The 24,539-nt window shown below is 40.3% G+C and overlaps 5 protein-coding genes across 10 annotated transcripts; 2 read left to right on the top strand and 3 right to left on the bottom strand.

Annotated features, from left to right (window-relative positions):
* Positions 1-34: 34 nt before the first annotated feature.
* LOC18028796 (protein ROOT HAIR SPECIFIC 17) lies at positions 35-2,750 on the bottom strand. The gene is made up of 10 exons (XM_006411562.2): positions 2,526-2,750; positions 2,357-2,422; positions 2,187-2,277; positions 1,998-2,074; positions 1,813-1,901; positions 1,516-1,702; positions 1,239-1,420; positions 1,058-1,160; positions 584-915; positions 35-476 (listed from the first exon to the last, which is right to left on the bottom strand). Exons 1-10 carry the CDS (start codon positions 2,748-2,750, stop codon positions 143-145), a joined length of 1,686 nt encoding a protein of 561 aa, XP_006411625.1. The 3' UTR covers positions 35-142.
* Positions 2,751-3,738: 988 nt separating this feature from the next.
* Positions 3,739-7,386, top strand: LOC18028795 (protein DETOXIFICATION 45, chloroplastic). Of its 5 annotated transcripts, none has more exons than XM_006411561.2 (14): positions 3,739-3,819; positions 4,065-4,329; positions 4,429-4,562; positions 4,644-4,787; positions 4,873-5,033; positions 5,120-5,255; positions 5,344-5,440; positions 5,546-5,646; positions 5,929-6,092; positions 6,228-6,299; positions 6,559-6,675; positions 6,742-6,959; positions 7,069-7,117; positions 7,209-7,386. In XM_006411561.2, exons 2-14 carry the CDS (start codon positions 4,073-4,075, stop codon positions 7,218-7,220), a joined length of 1,662 nt encoding a protein of 553 aa, XP_006411624.1. In that variant the 5' UTR covers positions 3,739-3,819; positions 4,065-4,072; the 3' UTR covers positions 7,221-7,386. The 5 variants fall into 5 exon arrangements, with proteins under 5 accessions (XP_006411624.1, XP_006411623.1, XP_024005146.1 ...); XM_006411560.2 differs by having other exon boundaries at positions 3,763-3,819; positions 4,055-4,329; positions 5,959-6,092; XM_024149378.1 differs by having other exon boundaries at positions 3,763-3,819; positions 4,055-4,329.
* Positions 7,387-7,593: 207 nt separating this feature from the next.
* LOC18028794 (protein LAZ1) lies at positions 7,594-10,801 on the bottom strand. 2 transcript variants are annotated; one of them, XM_024149835.1, is made up of 9 exons: positions 10,677-10,801; positions 10,278-10,497; positions 10,143-10,199; positions 9,832-9,940; positions 9,290-9,474; positions 9,106-9,194; positions 8,704-8,965; positions 8,277-8,528; positions 7,594-8,191 (listed from the first exon to the last, which is right to left on the bottom strand). In XM_024149835.1, the coding sequence occupies exons 2-9, from the start codon at positions 10,419-10,421 to the stop codon at positions 7,841-7,843; spliced, it is 1,449 nt and encodes a 482-aa protein (XP_024005603.1). In that variant the 5' UTR covers positions 10,422-10,497; positions 10,677-10,801; the 3' UTR covers positions 7,594-7,840. The 2 variants fall into 2 exon arrangements, with proteins under 2 accessions (XP_024005603.1, XP_006411622.1); XM_006411559.2 differs by having other exon boundaries at positions 10,661-10,798.
* Positions 10,802-10,972: 171 nt separating this feature from the next.
* LOC18028793 (Niemann-Pick C1 protein) lies at positions 10,973-19,990 on the top strand. Its single transcript, XM_024148725.1, has 39 exons — positions 10,973-11,101; positions 11,301-11,377; positions 11,460-11,553; positions 11,644-11,751; positions 11,993-12,109; positions 12,201-12,351; positions 12,441-12,688; positions 12,779-12,964; positions 13,132-13,187; positions 13,309-13,426; positions 13,544-13,627; positions 13,718-13,813; positions 13,945-14,046; positions 14,197-14,265; positions 14,418-14,513; positions 14,588-14,695; positions 14,813-14,926; positions 15,018-15,101; positions 15,435-15,563; positions 15,656-15,854; positions 15,929-16,072; positions 16,167-16,204; positions 16,325-16,408; positions 16,596-16,664; positions 16,762-16,838; positions 16,943-17,012; positions 17,241-17,390; positions 17,608-17,673; positions 17,745-17,889; positions 17,993-18,057; positions 18,146-18,211; positions 18,352-18,445; positions 18,532-18,568; positions 18,657-18,714; positions 18,830-18,940; positions 19,160-19,227; positions 19,370-19,436; positions 19,516-19,584; positions 19,685-19,990. The coding sequence occupies exons 1-39, from the start codon at positions 11,057-11,059 to the stop codon at positions 19,775-19,777; spliced, it is 3,852 nt and encodes a 1,283-aa protein (XP_024004493.1). The 5' UTR covers positions 10,973-11,056; the 3' UTR covers positions 19,778-19,990.
* A 196-nt stretch (positions 19,991-20,186) lies between these two features.
* On the bottom strand, positions 20,187-23,133 carry LOC18028792 (protein NLP3). The gene is made up of 4 exons (XM_006411557.2): positions 22,456-23,133; positions 22,036-22,089; positions 21,120-21,942; positions 20,187-21,008 (listed from the first exon to the last, which is right to left on the bottom strand). Exons 1-4 carry the CDS (start codon positions 23,038-23,040, stop codon positions 20,281-20,283), a joined length of 2,190 nt encoding a protein of 729 aa, XP_006411620.1. The 5' UTR covers positions 23,041-23,133; the 3' UTR covers positions 20,187-20,280.
* Positions 23,134-24,539: the final 1,406 nt, after the last annotated feature.

Raw genomic sequence — 24,539 nt, 5'->3', positions numbered from 1 at the left:
GTAACCTTGCATCTTAGTTGACATTACTTTTTTTTTTTTTTTTGGCGAAGATATTCTTTCTCTTTTGGAAAAAGAATGTTGTTGATGCTTGCATGAAACGAGGCTAAATAAATAAATTAATTAGAAAAAAGGGTGGAGATAATTAGTCTAAGAAGATCTCTTCATCAACTTCTGATTGATCCGAATCGCTTCTAGAGGGCAAGGGGACATTCCCTGTTTCTGAGTACGCCCATGAGTCATGCTCATCTGCTGTTTCATTGAACTTTGAATCCGAGGTTCTACAAATGCATGAGGTTGGGTTCTCATGGAACTCGCCTTGTCCTGCTTTCATTTCATCTGGTTCCCCCATGAACCCTGTCTGGTATCTCCGGACCTTGGATGAGAATTCATCCCATGTCATGTTGTGTCTGTTTGTGAAGAGTTTGTACAGTTTCTTGGCGTTCGGACGTATGGTCAATTTGTGTCCCAAGTATCTCCTGCACATCCAAAAGAAAAACATTTGAATGTATATTAGAGAAGTGAGTGAGAACAAGTGATGTCAATTAGAGACACCCAGCAAGTAATGTATATATTATATATATACCTTCTTCCAGCTAAGATTCTAGCCATGTTGCCGTTGTTGTTGGTGACAAATGCGTCGCTCTCATCACAGACGATGAAGTCAAGAGCAGCCATGCGTGATGAGAAGCGCGCAAACGGAGCCAATTCTTTCTTGGAGGCCAATGTCTCTTTCGTATGGAGATTTGGAAACAGAGCTCTCAGTGGTGCCAGTGTATCCTCCCCTCCGTAGACCTCGCCTGATGCAACGTACAAGTGAACCTCTCTCCCAAAGCCTAAGCCCCTAAGCATCAGACCGATTTCCTCTGGCGTCAGCGGACATCTCCCGTGCTGCCTTACCTTGTCAGGGTTTGCCGCCTGCACATACCCAATACTAGCTATAATTGAGTTGCTGCTATTACCGGAACCTCTCTATATATAGATATATATATATATATATATATATTCATTTTTCTTATATGGTCTAAACCAAAAGTAAAGCATGCCCCTCCTTTCTCACATGTAATGTTTTCCACCTTCTTCTCATAGCTCCGAGTTCAAGTCTCTCTTTCTGGCCTCCCCCATAATAGCATCCGGAGAAGGCCAACATATCAGGTTCGAACCTATAACCAACATGCAACATTTTACCTTATTTTTTTTTCCCTAAGATAAGAGTAGGAATTTCCGTTGTTTGTGGGTACCTGAGATGAAGGGCAACGAAGTGTTTGGCTTTGTTTCTCATCCGGTCAACCAGCATTTGGCCCATCCTGTTGATAGACTCTGTATATCTCACCGCATGGTAGTTCACTCTACACCTCAGCTTCTGCAGCTCTGTATCCAGATTGTTGGACAGCCTGTAATCGAATTTGGAGAGTTGTACAATCTGCAAGTACATCAGAATTGCAGCAAATGAGAGCATACTCTCTCTATATAACATGATACGAGGCCAACTTAGTTTTTGGGAGTATGAGAACTGACATGCTTCTTATTAAGAACGGGCAAAACACGCTGCAAGTAGCAAGAGGGTGTGCACTTCCTGGGGACACGCATTGACTGTAAGCCAACGAGTCTTGACTCTTCTCCTCTAGGGAGCTCCTTGACGATCTTGACATCTTTGGAGAGATGCGAAATGAACCAATCAACATCAAATATCTCTTCAAAGTTGCTGCACCACAATTATTATTATTATTTTTGTGTGTGTGTGTTAGAAGTTAATTAGAAACAACAAAACCAAACATATTTGCTTAAAATGAATGGGAAGAAACAGAACAAGACCTGGTGTCCTTCCAGTATGATTTCTGGTCTAGTTTAGGGACCACAAGAGTGGCATTCAGAATGTAAGCCGCAACTACAGCATCTATTATCTGCTTTAAGAAACAAAGAAAGAAACTGGCCGGGTACATCAAGCAGCATTAACCTGCAATGCAGCTTTTTGTTTCAGTACTTGACAAGAAACTCACCCCTGTTCGCTGTTGGTTTAACCCTCCGCTTGTAGCGATCAGTAAATATCGATCTCTTTGACTTGTCTTATCCAAAACTTGCAGCCACCAATGCAACAATCAAAACGAACTCTCAAATATTGATTTGGATCATTTAAAGAGGAATGCTTCTCTGCACTTTAGAGGCTCAGAATGTTCAAGCTGGGGTACCTTGAAATGTGTCAGTGGCATTGCTGCAGCCATAGTAGGACTTGGACATTCTCGAGCTCCATAACTGGCGATCGGATCTTCCGCCATTTTCCTGAGATTACATAATGATCATTGATCAGGTTTTTATAAAAAAATCCGGTGAATGTTGCAAAATTTAGGGTTTTACGTACGGGTACAAGGAACTGTGCCGTGGGAATGGGGTCTGAACTGGGTTCCACGGTCACTTGATTGTTCCTCTAAAACCAACAAGAACCAAAAACAGAGCAAAGTTTTTCCGACTTATATGTATATGTGTATATATATAGATATGTGTGTGTGTGGAAATGAATGTGAACGTACGCGTAGTGGTGAGCGATGGATCACGGGAGGAGGAGAAAGTAAAGAAAAGGAGAAGAGGAGGAAAAGGAGGAGACCGCCGGAGACGGCAGAAACAAGCGGGAATAGACGGTGACGGCGGCGAAGGAGAAGCAGTAACTGGTGTCGGATTCCGGCGATGACCAGCCTTTTCTTGTCGGGTTCATCGCCTTTATCCCTTTTCTTCGACTTCAGATTTAAAGACGCCATGAATCGTGTAACACAGAGACAGACACAAAAGAGGACAAGGTACCGGTACCGGTACGTTACGTAGGAGGGCAATGAGGCTACAACGAATAAGAAGAAAACAAGAGAAATGGGAAGGAGAGTGTGCAAAACGACGACGAGGAGGAGGAGGAAGAAGAAGACGACGCCATTTCTCAGATGACGTTGTTAAGGCAGAGGACAAGTTGGTTGCCGATAAACTATGGACAGACTCCAAACTAATCTCAAACAAACACAAATACAATAAACAGAGAAGGAAAAAAAAACACACACACACACAATATGAGTTTAATTTCTTTTCTCTTTCTTTTTCACCCATATTTTTATGCCTCCTCAGCAGCAAACCACCGAATCTCCCGCTCTTTCCCATCTGTAATTTACTTGTTTTTTTCCCTTTTATTAATTAGTTGTTTCTTATCTCGAATTTATTTAGTTGAAATTTTCGTAATTTTGTTTTTTGTAATTCCGAAAACAAACTTATCCTATTTGTTTTCTTTTTTAAACTGCTAACTCGTTTTAGAATCTGTAAGTTGAATGAGTGTTAGGATGGTTTAAAAGAAAAAGTTCCAAGTCAAACAAACAAAAGCTAATATTAGAATCTGTGTGTTTGAGTCAACATCTCAGATACATGATAAAAACAGAGAAGAAAAAGTCTTAGTACTTCTGTACTTATGATACACTACCACTATTTGAATTAATCAGGTCATCCCTCTATAATTAATAATAATGATAAAGAAAAAAAAGAGAGGATGAGCAAAATGCTATCTCCTGTGTGCAAAATGGTTTCGGACAGAACCGAAAGGGACGCAGAATCGATAACGTGCGTGACAAAAAAGAGTGAACGATTTTCTTTGTTGCAAGGCATATAAACAAACAAGCCTCCTTATCAGTGGGCCCTAATGGGCTTATTATGAGTATTATGGATGGGTTTGGATAGGCCCATCTACCAAATGAAAAACAGCCTTTGCTCCTCCGGCAACAAACGGTTAACCCCTGATTGAACCCTCCCTCTTCCTCCATCGACGATCGCAAATCACGACCTTGCCGATTCCGTGTGAGTTTCTCTCGCTTTTTTATGCTTCCGTTCTTTCGTCTTTTCTGTTTGCCACTTCGACTTATATACTCTCATCTTTTGCTCCCATCGTTTCTTTTTTTTTTTGGGGTAAAATTCGACCATCGTTTCTTTTTTGTCTGTTGCAGAGTTAGTTATCCACTTTTCTAGCTTGAAAGAACCGGACTTTAGGTTTGCGATTCCTCCTAGAGTCTTTTTGAAGTTTATCTTTTCTTAGGTTGCTGCAGTTTGGAAGATGGAGTCCACTGCGAGATTAGTGGGTGGGAATCAAGTTTCGCTGCCCTTGAAGAAAAGGTTTGCCAAAGTGAAAAAACAAGGCAAATTTCTACCTATATCTGGGATAAATCAAGTCTCTCGCCCCCAAAAATGCGCCCTTCACTCCAATCCACACTCGAATTTTCCTTTCGTGACTCGCCAGAAGAGCCAGATTAACCCTGACTGTGGTGTTGAATCTCTCCTTGGGGAACAAGATGATTCTATGGAGAAACTCCCGTAAGGCTGCTGAGGTGTCGCGTTATCCCTTTGATACTCTTTGTCATGTTTGCTTCGCGTTTCTTGCCTATGTAATGCTTTGATCTCTCTCCTTGCTAGGGAGGTGAATCGTGTTCACACACGTCCCGTGGATGTCAAACGAGAACTCGTCATGCTCTCTCTTCCGGCCATTGCTGGACAGGCTATAGATCCTTTGACGCAGCTCATGGAGACTGCATACATTGGAAGGCTCGGTATTTTTGTGCTTTGGTTTACCATGGAAGAGTTTTGTTTGTCTTCGAGACTTCTAAGGATACTTTCTCTCGAATATGCAGGATCTGTAGAGTTGGGTTCGGCTGCCGTTTCCATGTCCATCTTTAATACCATATCAAAGCTCTTCAACATTCCACTCCTCAGCGTTTCCACTTCTTTTGTCGCTGAAGATATTGCAAAGGTTGCCGCTGAAGATTTAGCATCAGGTTAACATCAATACTAGCTTTTTTTTTTTTTTTTTTTACTTTCTCAAATTTCCCTAGCCTTATATCTATTTGAATGGATTTACAGAGGCTAGTCGTAGTGACATACCTTCTCAAGGTTTAGTAGAAAGGAAACAGTTATCTTCAGTCTCAACAGCGCTAGTGTTAGCCATTGGAATTGGCATCTTCGAAGCTTTGGCTTTGTCTTTGGCATCCGGACCTTTTTTAAGGTTAATGGGTGTACAATCTGTAAGTTCGGCCCAAACAGAGCTTATCATCTATTATGCATTGAGATTCCGTGAGAAATATGCTGATAAATTCATGTTTGGTTCCAGACGTCAGAAATGTTCATTCCTGCGCGGCAGTTTCTTGTCCTTAGAGCGCTTGGCGCTCCTGCGTATGTGGTTTCTTTAGCTCTTCAAGGCATTTTCCGTGGATTCAAGGATACAAAAACTCCAGTCTACTGTTTAGGTTAGCATTCTTTGAGATCCTTTGACATAGTCCAAGAACATTCAATATTTCCTCGATTTCCATTGGTTCCCTGATTTCCGTAACGCAGGTATTGGTAATTTTCTGGCTGTATTTCTGTTCCCTTTGTTCATTTACCAATTCAGGATGGGTGTAGCCGGGGCAGCAATCTCTAGCGTCATATCCCAGTATGTATCTATAGATTTTTCTGCTTCTTCAGCTTTCCTCTTTTTTTTTTTTTTTTTTCCTCAAACTTGCAGAATGGTGCAAAACCTCTTTTCTCTGATTCTCAGGTACACTGTTACCTTTTTGATGATTATACTCTTGAACAAAAGAGTTATGTTGCTTCCTCCAAAGATGGGCTCATTAAAGTTTGGCGATTACCTGAAATCTGGTATGCAGGCAACAGTCTCTCACTTTTGGGATTTATGGATGTATCTGCTTGCTCTCAACACCCGAAATATGTTAGGAGTCTCATATAGTTTATGAAATTTCTTAGGTGCTAGGTGATCTGTAGACAACAATTTCACATCACGAAAACTTAGTACTCTGTACATAATATTTTTACAAATTTCTCAATTATTTTGTGATTTGGAGGCAATAGAAAACGTAGATGTAGTCAACACGCAAAGGATTTGTAAGTATCTAGGCGTTAAACCTTCCAATTGATTCATAGGGGGATTTGTTCTTGGAAGGACTCTTTCAGTGCTCGTTACCATGACTGTTGCCACATCAATGGCGGCTCGTCAAGGGGCTTTTGCAATGGCAGCACATCAAATATGCATGCAAGTGTGGTTGGCGGTATCTATGCTAACGGATGCGTTAGCTTCATCGGGACAGGTATTAGATTTTCAGCTTGGTCGTCATACCTAGAGATTTTGGGCTATAATTTTGGCATAAAAATGTTTACTACAGTCACTGAGATAGTTTTGACTTGTGAGGGATGGTATTGAAGCCTTGTGTTCTGTTGATCAGGCCGTAATCGCGAGTTCTGCATCCAAAAGAGACTTTGACGGTGTGAAAGAAGTTACTACTTTTGTTCTGAAGGTTTGAGCACACTTCCCTCTTTTTCAGTTCATACTCACTTCATATGCAACGATGAATCGTGTTTAACTAGAGGAAGTTGGGCGAGAAAGGACAAATATGTAGAAATGCTTCAGGGTACATAGTTGAGATGGAAAGATGTTTGCTCTCGTAATCATTAAAATGCTGCACTAAAGAAGTGGAGCCTTTTTTTTTTTTGTTTTTTGATCTTGTTGATCTCTTGTTATATGGTGAGAGATGTAATGTGTTTAGTGGTGTACAGATAGGATTGGTGACAGGCATTGCGCTGGCTATTGTGTTGGGGATGTCATTCAGTTCAATAGCTGGTTTGTTTTCCAAAGACCCTGAAGTTCTGCGGATTGTGAGAAAGGGTGTACTGGTAAGTGATGTATTTGAACAAGTTCAAGTTCTTTTACAATGTACTCATTGTAACATGTATTTTCAGTTTGTAGCGGCAACTCAACCAATCACAGCGCTAGCGTTTATCTTTGATGGACTGCACTATGGCATGTCGGACTTCCCCTACGCAGCTTGCTCGATGATGGTGGTGGGAGGAATATCATCAGCGTTCATGCTGTATGCACCAGCAGGGTTGGGGCTAAGTGGGGTCTGGGTGGGGCTGAGTATGTTCATGGGGCTGCGGATGGTGGCTGGATTCTGCAGGTAAAGAAAGAGCTTTTTATGTTACAAATTGGATAAAAAAGTGTAATTTTTTTTTGTTTTGTTTTTGGTATAAAGCTCTCAAGTGAGAGTTTGCTTTGATGAATTTTAGATTAATGTGGAAGAAGGGTCCATGGTGGTTCATGCATACAAGTCACAAGGTAACTTATTGGGTTTCCTTGTCTTCTTCTTCATCTTCTTCTTGCCTCCAAAGCTTTTCTTGTTAATTCTGTTTCCTAATTTATATGGCAGCATCTTGCTTGAAGCTGAGAAGGAGAGAGAGACAGAGACGTGCCCATCTTTAACTTGTTACATACATATTATTACTACTACATTTTACTCATTAGCTTCGTTTGTTAGACAGTCTTCGATTTCGTCCTTGTAATCAATTATCTCAAAAGTTAATTGAGTTATGAAATTTCGGTTAAAATACGCAAAAGCCAAAATCCAAAACTCGTGAAAAGGTCGATATTGACAGTATTCTTGAAATATGATTTGTCGAGGAAGAAGAGAAGAGAAAGGTTCAAAGGTTTTGAGTTGTTAATTCACTTGAGATTATTGTCAAAGCTTTGTTCTTGTCGAGAGAGAGAGAGAGTGAGAGAGATGGATTCGTCAGCGTCGTTTGTGGGCTTTAGTGTTTTATGACATCATTTTCTTAGAAAGACAAAGCGAACATGGAGGTTTTTTCTTCTGTAACAAGACATCATGCTCTTTTATGTTATGTATCTTCAAATCTGTACACAAATATATTCAATATTTTACGGCTTCTAGGTGATCATCCTCTTCTGCAAAACCCCTGCGCTTCGAGGAGAAAAATGTGGAACAAACTTAAGAGCTACCGACACTGGTCTCTCTCGGATGTTTGTGAGAATCTTCTCCAATGTTTAATCTTTTGTGATCCATCTACGACCCCTTACTTCAAATCCACTATAAGCTTGATCACTGCTGCTCTCTCCCCCGCTTTCCGCACTCGTGTACCCTGATTTTCTCCGGTGCTTTTTGGTCCTTGTAACTCCGCTGTCACTAAAACTCCCATTCAAAAGCGGATCATCGATCCCACGAATCACTCGCCGACTAGATGATGACATGCAGCTGTCATCCTTAACTCTTCTCTTGTCCTTGTCGTGTTTCTTCATGTTCTGGGAGATCTTGTGCAGTTTCTCATTGAACTTTGTGATGCTCTTCTCCATAGGCTCCACTGCTTGAGTCACTGTGAACCTCACGTCTTTAACAATCTACAACATATAGCCTCTTTATGATCAGAAGCTTTTCATCAGACAATCATTTTATTTGGACGTAAGAATTAGAAGGAAGACTCACGTATTCACCACCACCAACGAAAACATCTCTCATGCTTTCTTTAATGGTCATACCACTTCTGATATCAACGTCAGGATGAGGAAGGCGGACCTTCGTTGGTCTCTCACTGTCCCTAATTTCATCTGGATCAATAGGACAGTCGACAGATGCATAGTCCCCGAGAACTGAAACAGATCCAGTAAAGCGGTCTCCCATTAGACCGTAAGGTTTTGCTGGGAATACATACAGGTGAACAACGGAAGCAATACCCATCTGCACTGGACCAACACAAGTGTTCAAAATTTTTGATTCATTTCAAGAAAAAAAAAAAGCAGAGAAGACTTCTTAGACTGTTGTAAATAGGAAATGACGACGAATTGTTTTTACATAAAGGTCACACATGATGCTTAGTTATTTTGCAGGAATTTTGATAACAGAAGAGATCTACCTCTATGCAAATGATGAAATCTTGCACACTAGTCTTCAACTGCAAGCTCTGTGCAATGGAACTTTTGAACAAACCGAGGGAAGAGAGAAGAGCAATGGCAACACCTTGCCACCAAGTCAAGAACACGATCGATTTGAATGTTAGAAATTTTGCCAGCGGCTTTATGTGCGCAAGCTCATCTTTTGTTGCACCATAGAACTGAACCAGACAGTATAATGCCCATGACTGACTAAAATTTAGAACAACTGCCAAATAAGGGTACCTACAAAAAACACAGACATAACAGTAAGATGCCATATCATAGTCCATCATATATGAAACTGATTCTTGTTTCTTAAGGCTGAATCTTTATGTTTCTTCATTCTCATAGAACTGTGCTTGTCAAAATTGCCTTCAACGTACCCACATCCCCATTTAAACTCTCCTTCACAGTACACCCCGAACGCTTCAAGAATCAGAGCTGCGAGGGCAGTCAGAGACTTTATTATCATCTGCCAAAGGAGAGAAATAGTTTACTTCCACCTCAAAGACAAGACTTTGGAGCACGAGAAACAAGTTAGACACCAAATATTTGTGGGAAACATACATATTGAACAATACCAAACTTAACAACTTGATAAAACCAGTGACTGAGCCTCCACGGTTTTAAGAACAAATTCATAGGAAAAGGATGTTTTATTGTTCCCTTTTCATCATCCTGATCTAAAAGTGGCGTCTTAAAGCTCTTCCGCCCCTGTCTTTCCATAAACTCAATTGTCCTTTCTTCCCCACCTGACAAAAGAAGTTAATATTAGCATGACAAGATAATCAATTTGTCACAAAAGTACAAATAATTCACACTTGTGCGAGTAAATGAGCGTCAAAGACATGCCAACGGCTCCAATTTCTAAGGTATCCAAAAGATAGGGAACCTAATCGATACTAAGGGAATGTCTTAACACTAGCACGATAGCCACATTAAAGCGTAAAGCTATTGAGAACATGCACAGATAACTGAAAGATTCCAAACTAGTTTCCCAAAAATCCCAGAAGCCATGCTGAGAAACAACATGAGAGTAGTCTATTAAAGCACTTTGTAAGTTCTTTGGGGCAAGAGAAAAGAAAACAAAATACTCAAGATGGTCATACCTAGGCACGCAACAAGGTATCTACCAAAACAGTACATGGCAAAGGATTCATAGCAGTCTCGTAGAATCCCACAATCAACGCTGATGGATGGTTTGACAAGTGATGCAAACTGTTCAAACAAACACAGTTAGGATAGATAATTTTTGAGGAACAAATTCAGAATCCCTTGATAAGTAACTTAAATCCTTTAACGATATTCTATGAGGTCATCTAGTATGGTATCATATCAGTTGAATACGATTAGAGTGAGAGGCTTACACCTCGATCCAAAAATCTAAAAACCTGAGTTTCCAATTAGTAAAGTTACTCACCGACTCTACTGAATAGCAAGGAACCATGAGGATAACGCCGATCAAAAACATTTGCTCCTGAGAAGATCATTGACAAGATGACGATAAGAAGGTAAAAAAGAAAATAAAACCCAAGGAGGAGGAGTAGAGACAAACCTCAGGGTTCTTGTAAGTAGAAAGGTGATCGAAGACTAGATACATGGAAAGGGAGAGCGTGAGAACCAAAAATGCACCGGCCATAAAGCTTGCCCATGCGGGAGCCGAGTAAGTAAAGAGTTGATAATACTTTGATATATCCATCACCTAAGCCGAATTGGGTTCAACTATATGCAATCACCGTCGTCATCATCAGGATGAGCCAATCAAGTCCATAACACTTGAGGGAGGGAGGCAAAACATACAAAAAAGATAAGCCATTAGAATCGAATTCAGCTGCAGAAGACCTCGACAAAATTTTCAATTCCAGAGAGTGATTTTCAAACTGGATCCGCCTAAATTGATGATCACATAACCGATTTGAACAATGGTCGGAGACATACAGAGAAAAGCGACTACCCAATGACGAGGAAAGAAGAAGCCCGACGAACGGCAATCTCGGCCGATTGGAGGAAATCAACAAGTGAAGGAATTTATCAGACCTCACGTCTGCAAAGACAAAGGAGATACCTTTTTTCTCATCGAGGATGAAGGAAGATGGTCAAAACTTCCAAAACAAAGTTGAAAAGAAGGAAAAAAAAAAACGAAACACCCCGAAATGGAAAACGGCATGGATTGCTAGCATGAAATACTTAAACGGCAAACATACTCAATAAGATATTCGTCATCGTCGTCGAGGTGGCTTTACTCTCGGATTCTGTGTTAGTCAATCTCTTTGCAACTTCCAAACCCCCAACTGCTTCAGATTGCTTTTTCCTCAGGAAAGACAAAAAAAAAAAATGGCGATCCCTCTCAAGCTGCTTGCAGCTCTTCTCCTTGTACAGGCATCCACTTCATTCTCTGCTTAGTATCTTGGAAAGATTTCAGTTTTTTCTTCTGGGCTTTTCCGTTTGCGGAATTGCATCTAGTTTGCGTGTTTACTTAAAAACGGCACTCTTGATGACTTCTATCTTGCTACTTGTCTTCATGTTCAGTGAAATACTTGTTCATATCTATTGGTGATGGATGATTGTAATGTTTCAGGTGATAAATTTCTCAGCTTTAGTCAGCCCAGAGCTAATCAGCTCGCAAAATATACTCAACACCCACTCCGCACCAAGGTAAAAATGCCTTATTGCTCAATCTCTTAATAATTTGGTGCCTACCACTTCTCTTTTGACCCCTACATTTTTTCATTTATAGACATTCAAATGATTACTGCGCAATGTATGACATTTGTGGAGAACGCAGCGATGGAAAAGTCCTTAACTGTCCTTATGGTTCGCCATCCATAAAGGTACACAAGTACAAGGACTAAAACCATAAGGCTTTCTTTACCTTTTTTTTCTTCTGCAAGTCTGAGTGAATGTTGTATTCGTTTCTGCAGCCTGATGAATTGTTTTCTGCCAAAATACAAAGTCTGTGTCCAACCATAAGCGGGAAAGTCTGTTGTACAGAGACTCAATTTGACACTTTGAGGTCTCAAGTTCAACAGGTGAGACCTTTCTTTGCTATTACATCTGACAGATAACAAAGACGGATCACTACGCAAAAAGAAAGCTCTTGTTTTGCACTCTTTATTTTGTGATTTCTTAAGAGTGAATCTCTACGTACTTTCTTGATTACTCTATGATTCGTGCAACCAGACAACTTATTCTTCTCTTATTTTCTCATTCTGTTGTTTCTTGCTATAATCATGCCATTTACTAGTTCTTCGTTGATGCGATCTATTGTAGGCTGTCCCTTTTCTTGTGGGTTGTCCTGCATGCTTGAGGAACTTCTTAAACCTCTTTTGCGAGCTCTCGTGCTCTCCCAATCAGTCTCTTTTCATCAATGTCACTTCTGTGGCTGAGGTTAGCTTCCGTTCCCTTGATCATTTTCAAAAAAATAAGTTAATATGGTTAACTACATTATCACTGGCCATACTTTTGGGGTTTATTCCAGGTGAGTGGAAATTTAACAGTGGATGGTATAGACTATCACATAACTGATACCTTTGGAGAAGGGCTTTACGAGTCCTGTAAAGAGGTGAAATTTGGAACTATGAACACACGTGCCATAAACTTTGTTGGTGGTGGTGCTCAAAACTTTAGAGGTGCTCTGCAGTCTGTTTCAAGGCCTTCTAAACACGTTTTATCCTTGTTTCAAAAGTTCCACATTTCATTTCTAGTTCTGCTTTTACAGAGTGGTTTGCGTTTATTGGTCAGAAAGCACCACCTGGCTTCCCTGGTTCACCATATGCAATAAATTTCAAATCTAGTACCCCTGAGCCATCTGCAATGACGCCAATGAACTTATCTGCTTATTCTTGTGGTGACACATCACTTGGATGCTCTTGTGGTGATTGCCCTTCGTCACCCGCTTGCTCAAGTCCCGAACCCCTGCCGCCCCATGAGGAAGACTCTTGCTCAATTAGCATCGGTCATCTTAAGGTTAGGGTTATGAAATGTACATTATTGCTTGACAACATTAATGAGCTGGTATGATCTTAGATTTGATTGTATTAATTTATATATGTTCAGGTTAGATGCATTGAGTTATCAATGGTACTCGTATACATCTTGCTGCTGTCTTGCTTTTTCGGATGGGCTGCTTTAAGTCGAAGAAGAGATATAACACCGCCTGGTGGTAGCTCAGAGCTACTATTGCATCCTGTGGAAGGAGATGGAAGTAGTGGTGAACTGAAGGAAAGCACACTTGGTGTCAAGGTATATCAGTGTGTTGGCTAGTTGTACTTCTTCTGTGTATGTATATATTTATCACATATAATACATATACACACATATATGCTGAAGTATCATTGAAGATTCATGCTGGTTGGTTATTCTCTATTTATAGGAAAGAACTACTTGATCACTTGACTTTCTTATCTTAGGTGAAAAGATATGCTCACTTCTCTCCTGTTCAGAGACACATGGCAAAATTTTACAGGTAAATCTCCAGGATTTTGTTTCTGTTGTCTATATTTTACCCAAAACGTACCTCTACAATAAGAGATAAACCAGAAACTGGGTGAGATAGAAATGTAATTGTTTCCAATTGTTTGCCTCAGAACATACGGGTCATGGATTGCTAGAAATCCATCTCTTGTACTTTTTACGTCGGTGGCCATTGTTCTTGCTCTCAGTTCAGGTCTCTTTCAATTTAAGGTGGAAACACGGCCCGAAAAGGTATGTATTACCTCTGCCAGGACAATAGTTAGACGAACTCTTTCTGACATGAATTTAGCAGCAAAGCCACTGCAAAAACTGATATGATTGCTCATGTGAATTTTCTATGTTTTGTAGCTGTGGGTAGGTCCTGAAAGCAAAGCAGCAGAAGAGAAAAAGTTCTTTGATAGTCACCTTTCGCCATTCTACAGAATCGAGCAGGTAGTTTTCTATATTTTGCTTCGCCTATCTATATTCCAAATTATTATTCACAGATATCTAATCTTTGTTCACGATTTCTTTGTGTGACAGCTTATCCTGGCCACTGTTCCTGATCCCAAAAGTGGCAGAGCACCTAGTATTGTGACGGAGGAAAATATTCTTTTGCTTTTTGACATACAAGAGAAGGTAATTGAAAAATTGCTTCAATCGTTTATTAGTCTAATTGAGTTCTACATCATTTTTTTTTTTTTATTTCAGTGTCACCCGTTTATTTATTCTGTTTCTTTTGATTTTTTGTTTTCCTCCAAATATCACAGGTCGATCAAATTCGTGGAAATTATTCAGGTTCAAAGGTCTCTTTGACTGACATTTGCTTGAAGCCATTGGGAGAGGATTGCGCCACTCAGAGTATTCTGCAGGTTTATAATTTTCAAGCTCGTGGAATTCTCAACGATTTTAATATATTTGTAGCTTTTCATTGTTTAGATACTCGGCGTGCCTCCATCAAAAATTGTCTGGCACACGGAATCGCAACTTTATTGACATCTCCTTTTGAATTTCATTTTCAGTATTTCAAGATGGACTCTGGAAATTTTGATGAATATGGAGGAGTCGAGCATGCTGAGTATTGTTTCCAGGTTCAATTTTTCTTCAGTATCTTGATCATAGCCAATTTTCGTCAAAGATGGGGGATTAGGGTCATTTACTTCCTAATTACACTGTTGAGTGTCTGCCCTCTTGTTTAGTGGTTAAATACTGTTTTCTGATACCCTCTCTCTTCAACCTCCAGCATTACACGTCATCAGAGATGTGTTTGAGCGCTTTTCAAGCGCCTGTTGATCCTAGTGCAGTGTTGGGAGGATTCTCGGGGATTAACTATTCGGAGGTAATGGTTGCGGAACTCGCTTGCTCAGAAGCTTTTGGCTGTTATTCTGACCTTAAACGAAACTGTAATTTCAGGCTACTGCGTTTGTTGTAACATATCCAGTTAACAATGTCATTGGTGATTCAAGCAACGAGAACGCAAGGGCAGTAGAATGGGAAAAAATGTTCATTCAACTAGCAAAGGTTTTTCCTGTTTAAAAATTTTCCTCTTCTTATCTCCAGGCTTAACACTCTATATCTCCAGTTTTTCCAAAAGCGATATAGTTGTCATAATTTTTTTTCTTTTCTTACACTTGCCAGGAGGAGCTGCTACCTATGGTGCGATCCAAGAATTTGACTCTTTCTTTTTCATCCGAAAGCTCCATAGAGGAAGAGCTGAAAAGAGAAAGCACTGCCGATGTTATAACGATAGCTGTATGATAACAGAGATCTTTGAGAGTTATCTCTTAGCATCTTCCTCCCAAGATTTTCATGTCAGTGATCTGTTTTTGATTTCCTTCACCAGGCAAGCTATCTGGTTATGTTTGTTTATATTTCCGTCACACTTGGAGATGCTCCGCAGTTTGATACTTTCTACATTTCGTCAAAGGTACAAACGTCTTGATCTTCCTCTCAAGTGCGCTGGGTCTTCATATGATACGTTTGGATTTACTTGTACTCACTGTTCGCAACTGAAATGATCTAATGGCTGAATATAGGCCAGGGTGATCCTTACAGAACTATAGATACTCCCTATTTTCCTCTATTCCTCGCTGCCATGTGTGCATATGATCTTTGAAGCTATATATTCACATTTAAATATCTAGGACAAGGGATACGAAAGTATTGTGGATGTAGATCATATTACACAGCTTACATTCTTTTTTTGATAATATACACATACATACACACACGGCTCACTTACCAATTTCATGACTTCTAGGTCTTGCTCGGTCTTTCGGGGGTTGTGCTTGTCTTGCTTTCTGTACTTGGATCTGTTGGATTTTTCAGTGTCCTTGGAGTTAAATCCACATTGATCATAATGGAAGTCATTCCTTTCCTAGTCCTGGCTGTAAGTTCGTTTTCAGCCTCTTAAGTAGAAACAGTAGAAAAGTTGGTATATCTGTTGATGAATATACTGATGGTTTTTCCATATGTTAACAGGTGGGAGTAGATAATATGTGCATATTGGTTCATGCTGTAAAGAGGCAACCTCGTGATGTTTCTTTAGAGGAAAGGATCAGCTCTGCACTTGTTGAAGTAGGTCCATCCATAACGTTGGCAAGTTTATCCGAGGTTTTGGCTTTTGCTGTTGGAGCTTTTGTTCCAATGCCAGCCTGTCGTATCTTTTCCATGTTTGCAGGTTTGTATTATATTTAGTGCTCCCTGTGTAGTACACTAGTTGCCAGTCTGTGACACTGTTCGTCACATGTGCAGCTTTGGCTATTTTGCTGGACTTCTTCCTGCAAATCACCGCCTTTGTTGCGCTAATAGTTTTTGACTGCAAAAGAGCTGCGGATAACAGGATTGATTGTTTCCCTTGCATAAAAGTTTCTTCATCGCCTCGAGAGTCTGTTGAAGGTTACTTCTGGAAAAATTTAGAGTTAGTATCTTTTAAATTGTATCATTTCCTTCAACTGAGCCAGGGATTTTTTTTTTTTTTTGGCGTTTACAGGTGGAAGAGAACCTGGGTTTCTTGAAAGATACATGAAGGTACTTTGATTTTCAGAAATGGGACAAACTTCCTCTTATGGTTAATGCACATATGATACGTAACAAACATGGAAGCGCAATCCGCGATCTCGCTGATTCTTTAGTCTTCGTTTTCCACAGGAGATTCATGCACCTGTTCTTGGAGTTTGGATCGTAAAATTGGTTGTTATCGCTGTATTCTTGGCTTTTGCGTTGGCAAGCATTGTAAGTCTGACTACATTGTGCTCGTTGTTTTGTTTTCACTGTTTTATATATAAGCCATTTTCTTCATTTTAACACTCTTTTCGATATAGCGCTACAATATAACTATATGACAGGGAAATTTTTAAAGAGACAGGGCGTGAATTTTAATGATTGTTCTCTTAAATTTTCTGTGTTTATATTCACTCAGGCCCTAAGCCCAAGGCTGGAAACTGGCTTGGAGCAGAAAATTGTTCTTCCTCGGGACTCTTACCTTCAAGTATAGTGTTTTCCATTTTTAAATGCTCCTTTAGTTGTTTTCCGTGTGTTCATTTATAGCCCATTTCTCCCAATCACAATTGGAATTTTTTTTACAGGACTATTTCGACAGTCTCTCAGAGTACCTCAGAGTGGGGCCGCCTTTGTATTTTGTAGTCAAGGATTACAATTATAGGTTCTCTATCTGATACGCACACACACACACAGACAAAAGCCCCTCTCTATGGTACGATTTATTATCTAGCTGTTTCTCTGCACTGAAATGGATTCTTTTGGCAGCTTGGAATCAAGGCATACAAATCAGTTGTGCTCTATCAGCCAATGTAATTCGAATTCCCTTTTAAATGAGGTAATAATAATGATATGTATACTGGAGATGCTCCTGTTTAAACTGATCTGCACTTTAGTCAGTAATCGATGTGATTTTCTCTACTAAATTCATCATATGAATTCTTTAAGTTTGTTGTATCTTCAGTAAAGATCGCCTCGTGGTGCCACCAAGGCTTAGCACATTTAAAGGGCCACCTAAAAGGGTTTAGTCCCTAACACTCTTTTGTTTTCCCCCACCTTCCACCAGATATCAAGAGCGTCACAATCTCCAGAAACAAGTTACATTGCCAAACCAGCTGCTTCTTGGCTCGATGATTTTCTTGTATGGCTATCACCAGAAGCGTTTGGCTGTTGTCGGAAGTTCACTAATGGCAGTTATTGTCCTCCAGATGACCAGGTCAGTCTTATCTCCTTGAGCTTATTGCGGAAACTAAATTGGTTTCTCAGTTTCTTTTGTCTCTTTAGCAGATGTAGTTCTCTTTTTAGTCACAGAAGAAATAATAAATGATTCATATTCTAGACTCCGATGTCGATTTAATTGCCTTCAATCAAACATCAGCTGTTTAAAGTGTAAACTGGTTTTCCTGTTTCTAACTTAAATTCTCAAGCTACAGCCACCTTGCTGCACAGCTGAGGAAGATATATGCGGTTTAGATGGGATCTGTAAAGACTGTACTACAGTAAGCCTCTCTCTCTCTCTCTCTCTCTCTCAACAATATTTAGAATGGATCTAATTCTGTAAACCTTGCAGTGTTTTCGACACTCAGATTTGGTTCAAGATCGTCCATCTACAGCTCAATTCAGGGAGAAACTACCATGGTTTCTAAATGCTTTGCCATCGGCTGACTGTGCAAAGGGTGGTCATGGGGCTTATACGAATAGCGTGGATTTAAAAGGTACTCTAGAGTTTGCTTATAAAGAAAATCTATTTGTACTACACGTTTTTCATTTTATTTGCTTTTGGTCTCGACCTCTTTCCGGGACGCTTGGATTTTTCAGGGTATGAAACTGGTGTTATACATGCATCTGAGTTCCGTACATACCACACTCCACTTAATACACAAGTATGACAGTTTTGTTTTTGGAAAGAAACGCAATTAAAGAAAACTCACAAGTGAGAATCCTGAGTTTGTCTATGGAAAATTTCCTCAGGGTGACTATGTTAATGCACTGCGAGCTGCTCGGGAGTTCAGTTCAAGAATATCCAATTCCTTGAAGGTTTGAACTTGGTGATGAGTTTTTCATTAAAGAAGTATAATTAGTAGCTGGCTTTGCTGGAAGGAGGAGGGTCCACCATATGTCCATATGTATGTTTTGTTCTGCTAAGCTTCCTATATAATAAGCCTTTTTTTATGCAGATTGACATCTTTCCATATTCTGTCTTCTACATTTTCTTTGAGCAATATCTGAATATCTGGACAGTAGCTTTGACAAACCTCGCTATAGCAATCGGTTTGCTTCTCATCTATCAAATACAGTGGTTTTTAGTTTTTCTAGCTTGTAAAATACAACTCTTTAAATTCCATATTTTGTGGCAGGTGCTATATTTATCGTTTGCTTATTAATCACTTCCAGGTCAGTTCTCTCTCTATACATTATGCGAAATTTTAAGATGTGAAGATGTCCTGATGTTGGTTTCTGTTATTTAACCTGTCAATTTCAGTGCGTGGAGTTCAGCCATCATTGTTCTTGTATTAGTAATGATACTCTTGGATCTCATGGTACATGTTTGTCACAGATCCGTAGAATATTGTCCCGATTTGGGTCTTGGTTCATGCGATCCTGGACGCTAATAGTTATGGTTAAGGGCTAATCATCCTTGATGTGTTTGAGCAGGGTATGATGGTGATTCTGGGAATCCAACTCAATGCAGTTTCTGTTGTGAATTTGATAATGTCGATCGGGATTGCTGTAGAATTCTGCGTGCACATATCACATGCTTTTCTGGTAGGAATAAGCCATGTCCCTCTGTAAATTTACCTCGAACACTATACTGCATATACTGGTTCTACAATCTTTAGCCATGTTGTATCAGAACAACTTTCCTCACAATTGTTAATTTGTTCGTGGTTAAGATGACTTAAGAGTGTAGAACAAGCCATGTCACTTTTTGAATCTAGTGTCTGAGATATAATATATTTATTTCCCGCACTGCTTCAAATGCAGATGAGTAGTGGAAACAGAGAACAAAGAGCGAGGGAGGCACTGGAAACCATGGGAGCTTCAGTTTTCAGGTGATAAAGCTTGCTATCACTTGGTCCACTTTTAATTTCTCCAAAGCAATTTTTTTTTTTTGGTATGTTAAGGTGTTAGTCTAATTGGTTTGGTAATGAAATTTGTGGGACTTAATGAATGAAAACGCGTTGCTGGGGACAGTGGGATCACACTCACAAAACTTGTTGGAGTGATCGTGCTTTGCTTTGCAAGATCGGAGATATTTGTTGTAAGGACACCCAAATCCGTTGCCTTCTCCAGTTTCTGGTCTCTTGCTTGAGTTGATTCAAATGGATATGTGCATACAGGTGTATTACTTCCAAATGTACCTGGCTTTGGTTATAATTGGCTTCTTGCATGGACTCGTTTTCTTACCTGTAAGTTAACCTGGAATTGTCTGCTACCATCTCTAGCCATTGTTGACAGTAAGCATCTATCTAATGGGTGATTGAATCGTGCACTTGTTGTGGGTTTCAGGTCATACTGAGTTTAGCTGGGCCTCCACAGCTACACTTGGGCATCGTGGAGCAGCAGCGGAGAGACGAAGCTTCTTCTTCCCTATTGAACTGAGTAACTCCACAGACTTAAGTCTTAATTCAACGTTTGCATCACTCTTGTGATTCAGATATTCCAAGTCTTACACTTTGTCAAAAACTAAATAATCAATGGTGTGATCACTCTGTATCACAAGTTAAGTAACAGGCCTGTGGCCCTAAGTATGCCATGTTGGTACATCTTCTTCTTAAGTAGAGTAAAGATCAAGGGAAATATGAAAGAATTCAAGAGTTTGGAGCAAAATCGTACAATTAACTATCTACCTACTTGAGAAAGAAAAAGAAAAAAAAAAAAAACAAAAAACATTGGGAGATGCGATGCACTGTAGACTGTAATAAGATAATGTTTCTCACGAAATTTTAGTATAGCTTCAAGGAAACCTAGTACAGTATATATATTTTAGTTCAAACGAGTACGAGCCTGCTGCATATGCATTATAAAAAGAGATTTACAAGCCAAGGCAAAGTAAATAGATGTCGTGATGATGATGTAATTAGCCAAGAGGGTTTAGTCGAGATTTAAACGAATGAAGAGAGAGGATGATGAACCAATATTCTGATAGTTTCTTTAAGAGAGGACTTGCAGACTTGTATGCACTCCTCAAGATCAGCATCACACGTCAAAAGAACCCATTCTTGATCATCGTCCAGATACTTGAGACTGAAGTTACTTCTCAAATGATCATCAATCCCAAACCGCTTTGCGATCTCTCTTCTGAGGTCTGTGAGCCGCCAGTGGGGCTGCAGGCTCATCCTCATCTTGGAATCACCAAACGCAGCCTTAACTTTCATCGCATCTTTTGCTTTCCTTGGAGCTGTTGCGGATGGCAATGGGGGCAGGGATGAGGTCACACGAACTGGCCTCTGCTCCTCCTGCAGGCTACTTAGAGTAAGCAGCTGTGGATGGCTGAGAGCTGGTTTGTGGAGGCCACCAAGTTGTTGCTCTTCGGAGGAGTAACATGCGCTTGAACCTGACGAGTTCTGGCTGCCGGATGAAGAAGGCGGTGACTTTGGAGGAACATGTACAGTTTGGGTTGGATTAAGCAAAGAAAAAGAAGAAGTAGATGACTGAAGTTGAGGGAAGCTTGAGTAGAAGGAGGCAAGATGGAGAGAGCCTTGAACTCCCTCGACAGAGTCCATCACCACCTGCAGTTTCCGAAGAGAATGTCCTACTTTCTTGATCTTCCTCGATGGCCACCTTGAGATTCCGTGTTGTCTGCAGATCCTCTTCAAGGTTGTAGGACATACTGCGATATACATGTATATAACTAATACCATTATCATCATCGTCTTAGAAGAGCATATATATATATATATATATATATATGTATCCAAAAGAGAATACATAAAAGACGCACCACCAATGTTCTTAGCGGCATCCTTGAGGCTGCCAGCAAAGTGTTGCCGGAGAATCTCCAAAGTGATATCCTTTTCAGCCTTTGTTTTGCGCTTTCTGTTCTCCAAAGAAGAAGAAGAAGAAGAAAGAGAAGTAAAAGAAGGTTCTCTCACTCCCCCACCAAGATTCAACTCTTCTCTCTGATACTCCCAAGAAACCGACACTTGTTTGCCCTTGTGATCTTTAGCCTCGGGGTCCATGCACGATGACAGCTCCTCTGCGAAAAGTTGTTCTGCTGATCTAGAGTGATATCTCAGGGGCGTGGGTGTGTCCCTGAATTCTTCTGGGAGTTGGCCGTCTACCGTCAGATGTGGTGAGCCCTGGAAGCGTACGCTGAGTTGGGAGGCAAGGGAATCGAGGGTCAGCCTCTGAGTGTGGGTTTCAAGACGACAGTCTCTGGGGAAGAAGAACTCGAGAACAAATAGGACGGAGCGGTTGCCTCTGGTCGTCAGGAGAGGAACGGCAAGAGCAGCGTGGAAGTCGAACATCCTGGCGTAGTGGGAGAGAGGGTAGCTCCACTTGCTGAGGATGGCCACATCTGTTGCGAAACACGGTTTCTTGGTAGCAAAAGCTGTTCCAGCGATCCCTTCGCCGGCGAGTAGATGGTGAGCCGAGCAGGCAGCCAGGAAGCAGCGGCTGTCCTGGTCAGCAGCGTAACAGGCGGAGACAATAGCTGAAAGGCACGAGTCTTGGTGGCACCACGTAATAGCTAGAGGGAGTCCGTATGAGCTGCAGATGCCATGGAGAATCGAGGCCACTTCTCTGTGAAGGTCGTCGGTGTGGGGCTGTGGAAAGGGCACCATTGAGTTTGAGTTGAAAGAGTAGTGTGCAAGTACTAAAGCGTGTAAAATCAAGGAGGCAGAGCAGCAAGAACTGACCTTGAGAGAGGGTGGAACGATGATGGAGGTTTCTGAACTCCGGAGATCAAAGGCCTGCCCGAAATTCCGATTTAGTGTATGTTATTTATATTTAAAAGCAAACGGATGCTTAACCATTGAAGCTCTTCAAAGGTTGCTTACGTCAACCGAACAAAAATATATATAATGCAAAGACATGAGAGCGAGTCAATGCTGAGCAGTGTTCCAACAGTGCAGTGACAAGAATATAAATTTTGCCAAGTCACTATTGTATATATATATATATATGTTTAGTTAGATAGGAATAAAGAAGACTCAATCAGAGACACATGCTTTGTTTTTTTATAATTAACTTATAAAAGACCCCGCCAATTAATATTTTTCATTTCTATCATTAATGTTCCAACCTTTTATACGTATCATCAACACAAAAATGGTTACCTGAAGGGCATGGCAGATGGTGTGAAGTTGGGAGGCATATTCCAAGCTGTGGTCAGTGGTGACCATCTCCATCACGGCCACGCAGTTTTCAGAGGGTCCTTGGAAGAGTGGAAGAGCGAGGGAGGCTCTAACATGGTACCTGCGGGCGTAACCGATGCGAGGGTACTCCTCACTCCTGAAGAAGCGAACGTCTGGGGTCCACTCAGGGATTCTCCTCAGGAACACACGCCCAGGGAGACCCACCAGCTGGTCCGACCCAACCTCTGCTGCAAAGCTGTAGCCTGCTGACACATCTCTGTAGAGGGCCAGGCTCTGGGAGAAGGGGTTTAGGGAGTAAGGCTGGTCCTCCGTGCTCAGCACTCTTCTCATCCCTCTCTTCACCACCGGCACCCACAGCTGAATCAGCAACTCCTTCTCTCCTCCCATCACCTCTTGCAGGTGCCCCATGGCGCAAGTCACCCTCTCTTTCAACCCTAATGATAACGATGATGATGATGCCTCCTCCTCTTCTTCCCACAAGAGTTGGTACATAAAGTTTTCAGGGAAATCTACCACGCCTGAGTTGTTGCTCTCTTCCATGAGCATGTGGATACGATCCTACTTTATATAATTTTTTTGCAGACAAAATTAAGAGAAATTTGATGTGAACCAAACTAAGACAATTAATAGAGAAGGCTATATGGGATGATGCAAGCAAGTGGTGTTTGATAGGCTCCTTTGTTGTTCAATTTCAGACGCCAACAACTCCCTTATATATTTGTAAAAAAAGGAAGAAATTATAATAAGAGAGTTGCCAAAATGGGATAAGTCAGAAGCTAAATTAAAACCCAATTTGCTCACAAGGTCAAACCCTTGATCCTAATAATAATTATGTGAGCCGACCTCATCACATCATCCCAATCTTACTAATCCATCTTGCTAGTTACAAGTATATATATATATATATATATCTAATAATACAGAGAAGAAACACAAAAGTTATATACATATATATATATATATATATATGTAACAGGGATAGAGAGAGAGAGAGGGAGAGAGAGAAGTATATATAGTATAATGTGTGAGCTAGAGAGATATGAAGCAACTAAGTAAGTAAGAAAGGATAATCTTTGTTTTCTTGAAGAATCAAAACAACAACTGGATCCAGAGAAGTAGATGGAGGGAATCTTTGGTTGAGAGCGTGCAGAATCTTTGGTTGTGAGAAATTAATAAACAAATGTGATAAAAATGGTTGTGATAAAAATCTAACCATATTTTATCACATTTTACTTCTTTTAGTATTCAAATCACTAATCCGAGCCTCAATCTCCGAGGGTTGGGTGGTCCAATGCAGTAAGTTTAAGTGTGCCTCTTATTGTACTATCAACACACTCGAGTCGATGTACTTTCTTTTCATTTTTTTTTTCTGGATTAAAGCTAACAAAAGCTAGGGTTTCATAATATGGTTTAAAAAATAAAATAAATAAATAGCAATCACTAATTAAGGTGAATCCATGAAAGATTCCAAAAGGGGACATGCCATGTCATAATGGAATAAGCATCCTCTTATTTTACTTCACCTGTCAAGATTCAAACAGTCTTTTTTATAACAAAAAAACACCATTCCACTTTGTACTATTTACATAAATTTTAATAAACACACACATAGAGAGAGAGAAGAGCTTTCTAAATTTTATCGAGTCACACACTTGGATAGTAGTATATAATTTTAAAAACTGTCGTCTTAACAAGACCATTTTAAAATATTTTTCGAAAGGAAAAAAGAATAACAATACCTTTTAAATGTGATCATACGGTTATTTTGCCGTTCTATATAAAAAATGAAATAGAGACTGAAGAAGAATTGTTAAAAAGGAAGCTAATGAGAGAAAGGCAGATATTGTAAGCAAGTAAATAAAATGAAAAATGAAGAGAGAGGTGACTTAGTTGTGAGAGCGTTATCAAAATTAATAGTGTGGTCAGTGGTGACTCTTAAGGATTACAGGAAGCCAAAACCTACCTTGTCATCGATCCTCCGCATCCCCCAGTTAAAAATGTTTAAACATCATCAACCCTAATCATTCATATTATTAGAAGTTGAT

The sequence above is a fragment of the Eutrema salsugineum genome, unplaced genomic scaffold, assembly GCF_000478725.1.
Source record: "Eutrema salsugineum unplaced genomic scaffold, Eutsalg1_0 scaffold_1, whole genome shotgun sequence".
In the NCBI taxonomy this organism is placed as follows: domain Eukaryota; kingdom Viridiplantae; phylum Streptophyta; class Magnoliopsida; order Brassicales; family Brassicaceae; genus Eutrema; species Eutrema salsugineum.
The sequence above is the reverse complement of the archived record's forward strand: the minus strand, read 5'-3'. Positions and strand labels throughout refer to the sequence as shown.

Coding starts and splice junctions, on each gene's coding strand:
- LOC18028792 (XM_006411557.2), bottom strand. CDS start 23,040: ATGCTCATGGAAGAGAGCAACAACTCAGGCGTGGTAGATTTCCCTGAA. Junction 22,090..22,455: donor CCATCTGCCATGCCCTTCAG/GTAACCATTTTT, acceptor AATTTCGGGCAG/GCCTTTGATCTCCGGAGTTC. Junction 21,943..22,035: donor TCGTTCCACCCTCTCTCAAG/GTCAGTTCTTGC, acceptor CCCTTTCCACAG/CCCCACACCGACGACCTTCA.
- LOC18028795 (XM_006411561.2), top strand. CDS start 4,073: ATGGAGTCCACTGCGAGATTAGTGGGTGGGAATCAAGTTTCGCTGCCC. Junction 4,330..4,428: donor GATTCTATGGAGAAACTCCC/GTAAGGCTGCTG, acceptor TCTCCTTGCTAG/GGAGGTGAATCGTGTTCACA. Junction 5,034..5,119: donor GGTTAATGGGTGTACAATCT/GTAAGTTCGGCC, acceptor GTTTGGTTCCAG/ACGTCAGAAATGTTCATTCC.
- LOC18028796 (XM_006411562.2), bottom strand. CDS start 2,750: ATGGCGTCTTTAAATCTGAAGTCGAAGAAAAGGGATAAAGGCGATGAA. Junction 2,423..2,525: donor TCCATCGCTCACCACTACGC/GTACGTTCACAT, acceptor TGTTGGTTTTAG/AGGAACAATCAAGTGACCGT. Junction 1,902..1,997: donor TAAACCAACAGCGAACAGGG/GTGAGTTTCTTG, acceptor TTCTTAAAGCAG/ATAATAGATGCTGTAGTTGC.
- LOC18028794 (XM_024149835.1), bottom strand. CDS start 10,421: ATGGATATATCAAAGTATTATCAACTCTTTACTTACTCGGCTCCCGCA. Junction 9,475..9,831: donor ATACCTTGTTGCGTGCCTAG/GTATGACCATCT, acceptor TTCTTTTGTCAG/GTGGGGAAGAAAGGACAATT. Junction 8,192..8,276: donor TCGTTGGTGGTGGTGAATAC/GTGAGTCTTCCT, acceptor TATATGTTGTAG/ATTGTTAAAGACGTGAGGTT.
- LOC18028793 (XM_024148725.1), top strand. CDS start 11,057: ATGGCGATCCCTCTCAAGCTGCTTGCAGCTCTTCTCCTTGTACAG. Junction 11,378..11,459: donor AACACCCACTCCGCACCAAG/GTAAAAATGCCT, acceptor TTTCATTTATAG/ACATTCAAATGATTACTGCG. Junction 14,047..14,196: donor CCACTCAGAGTATTCTGCAG/GTTTATAATTTT, acceptor TTTCATTTTCAG/TATTTCAAGATGGACTCTGG.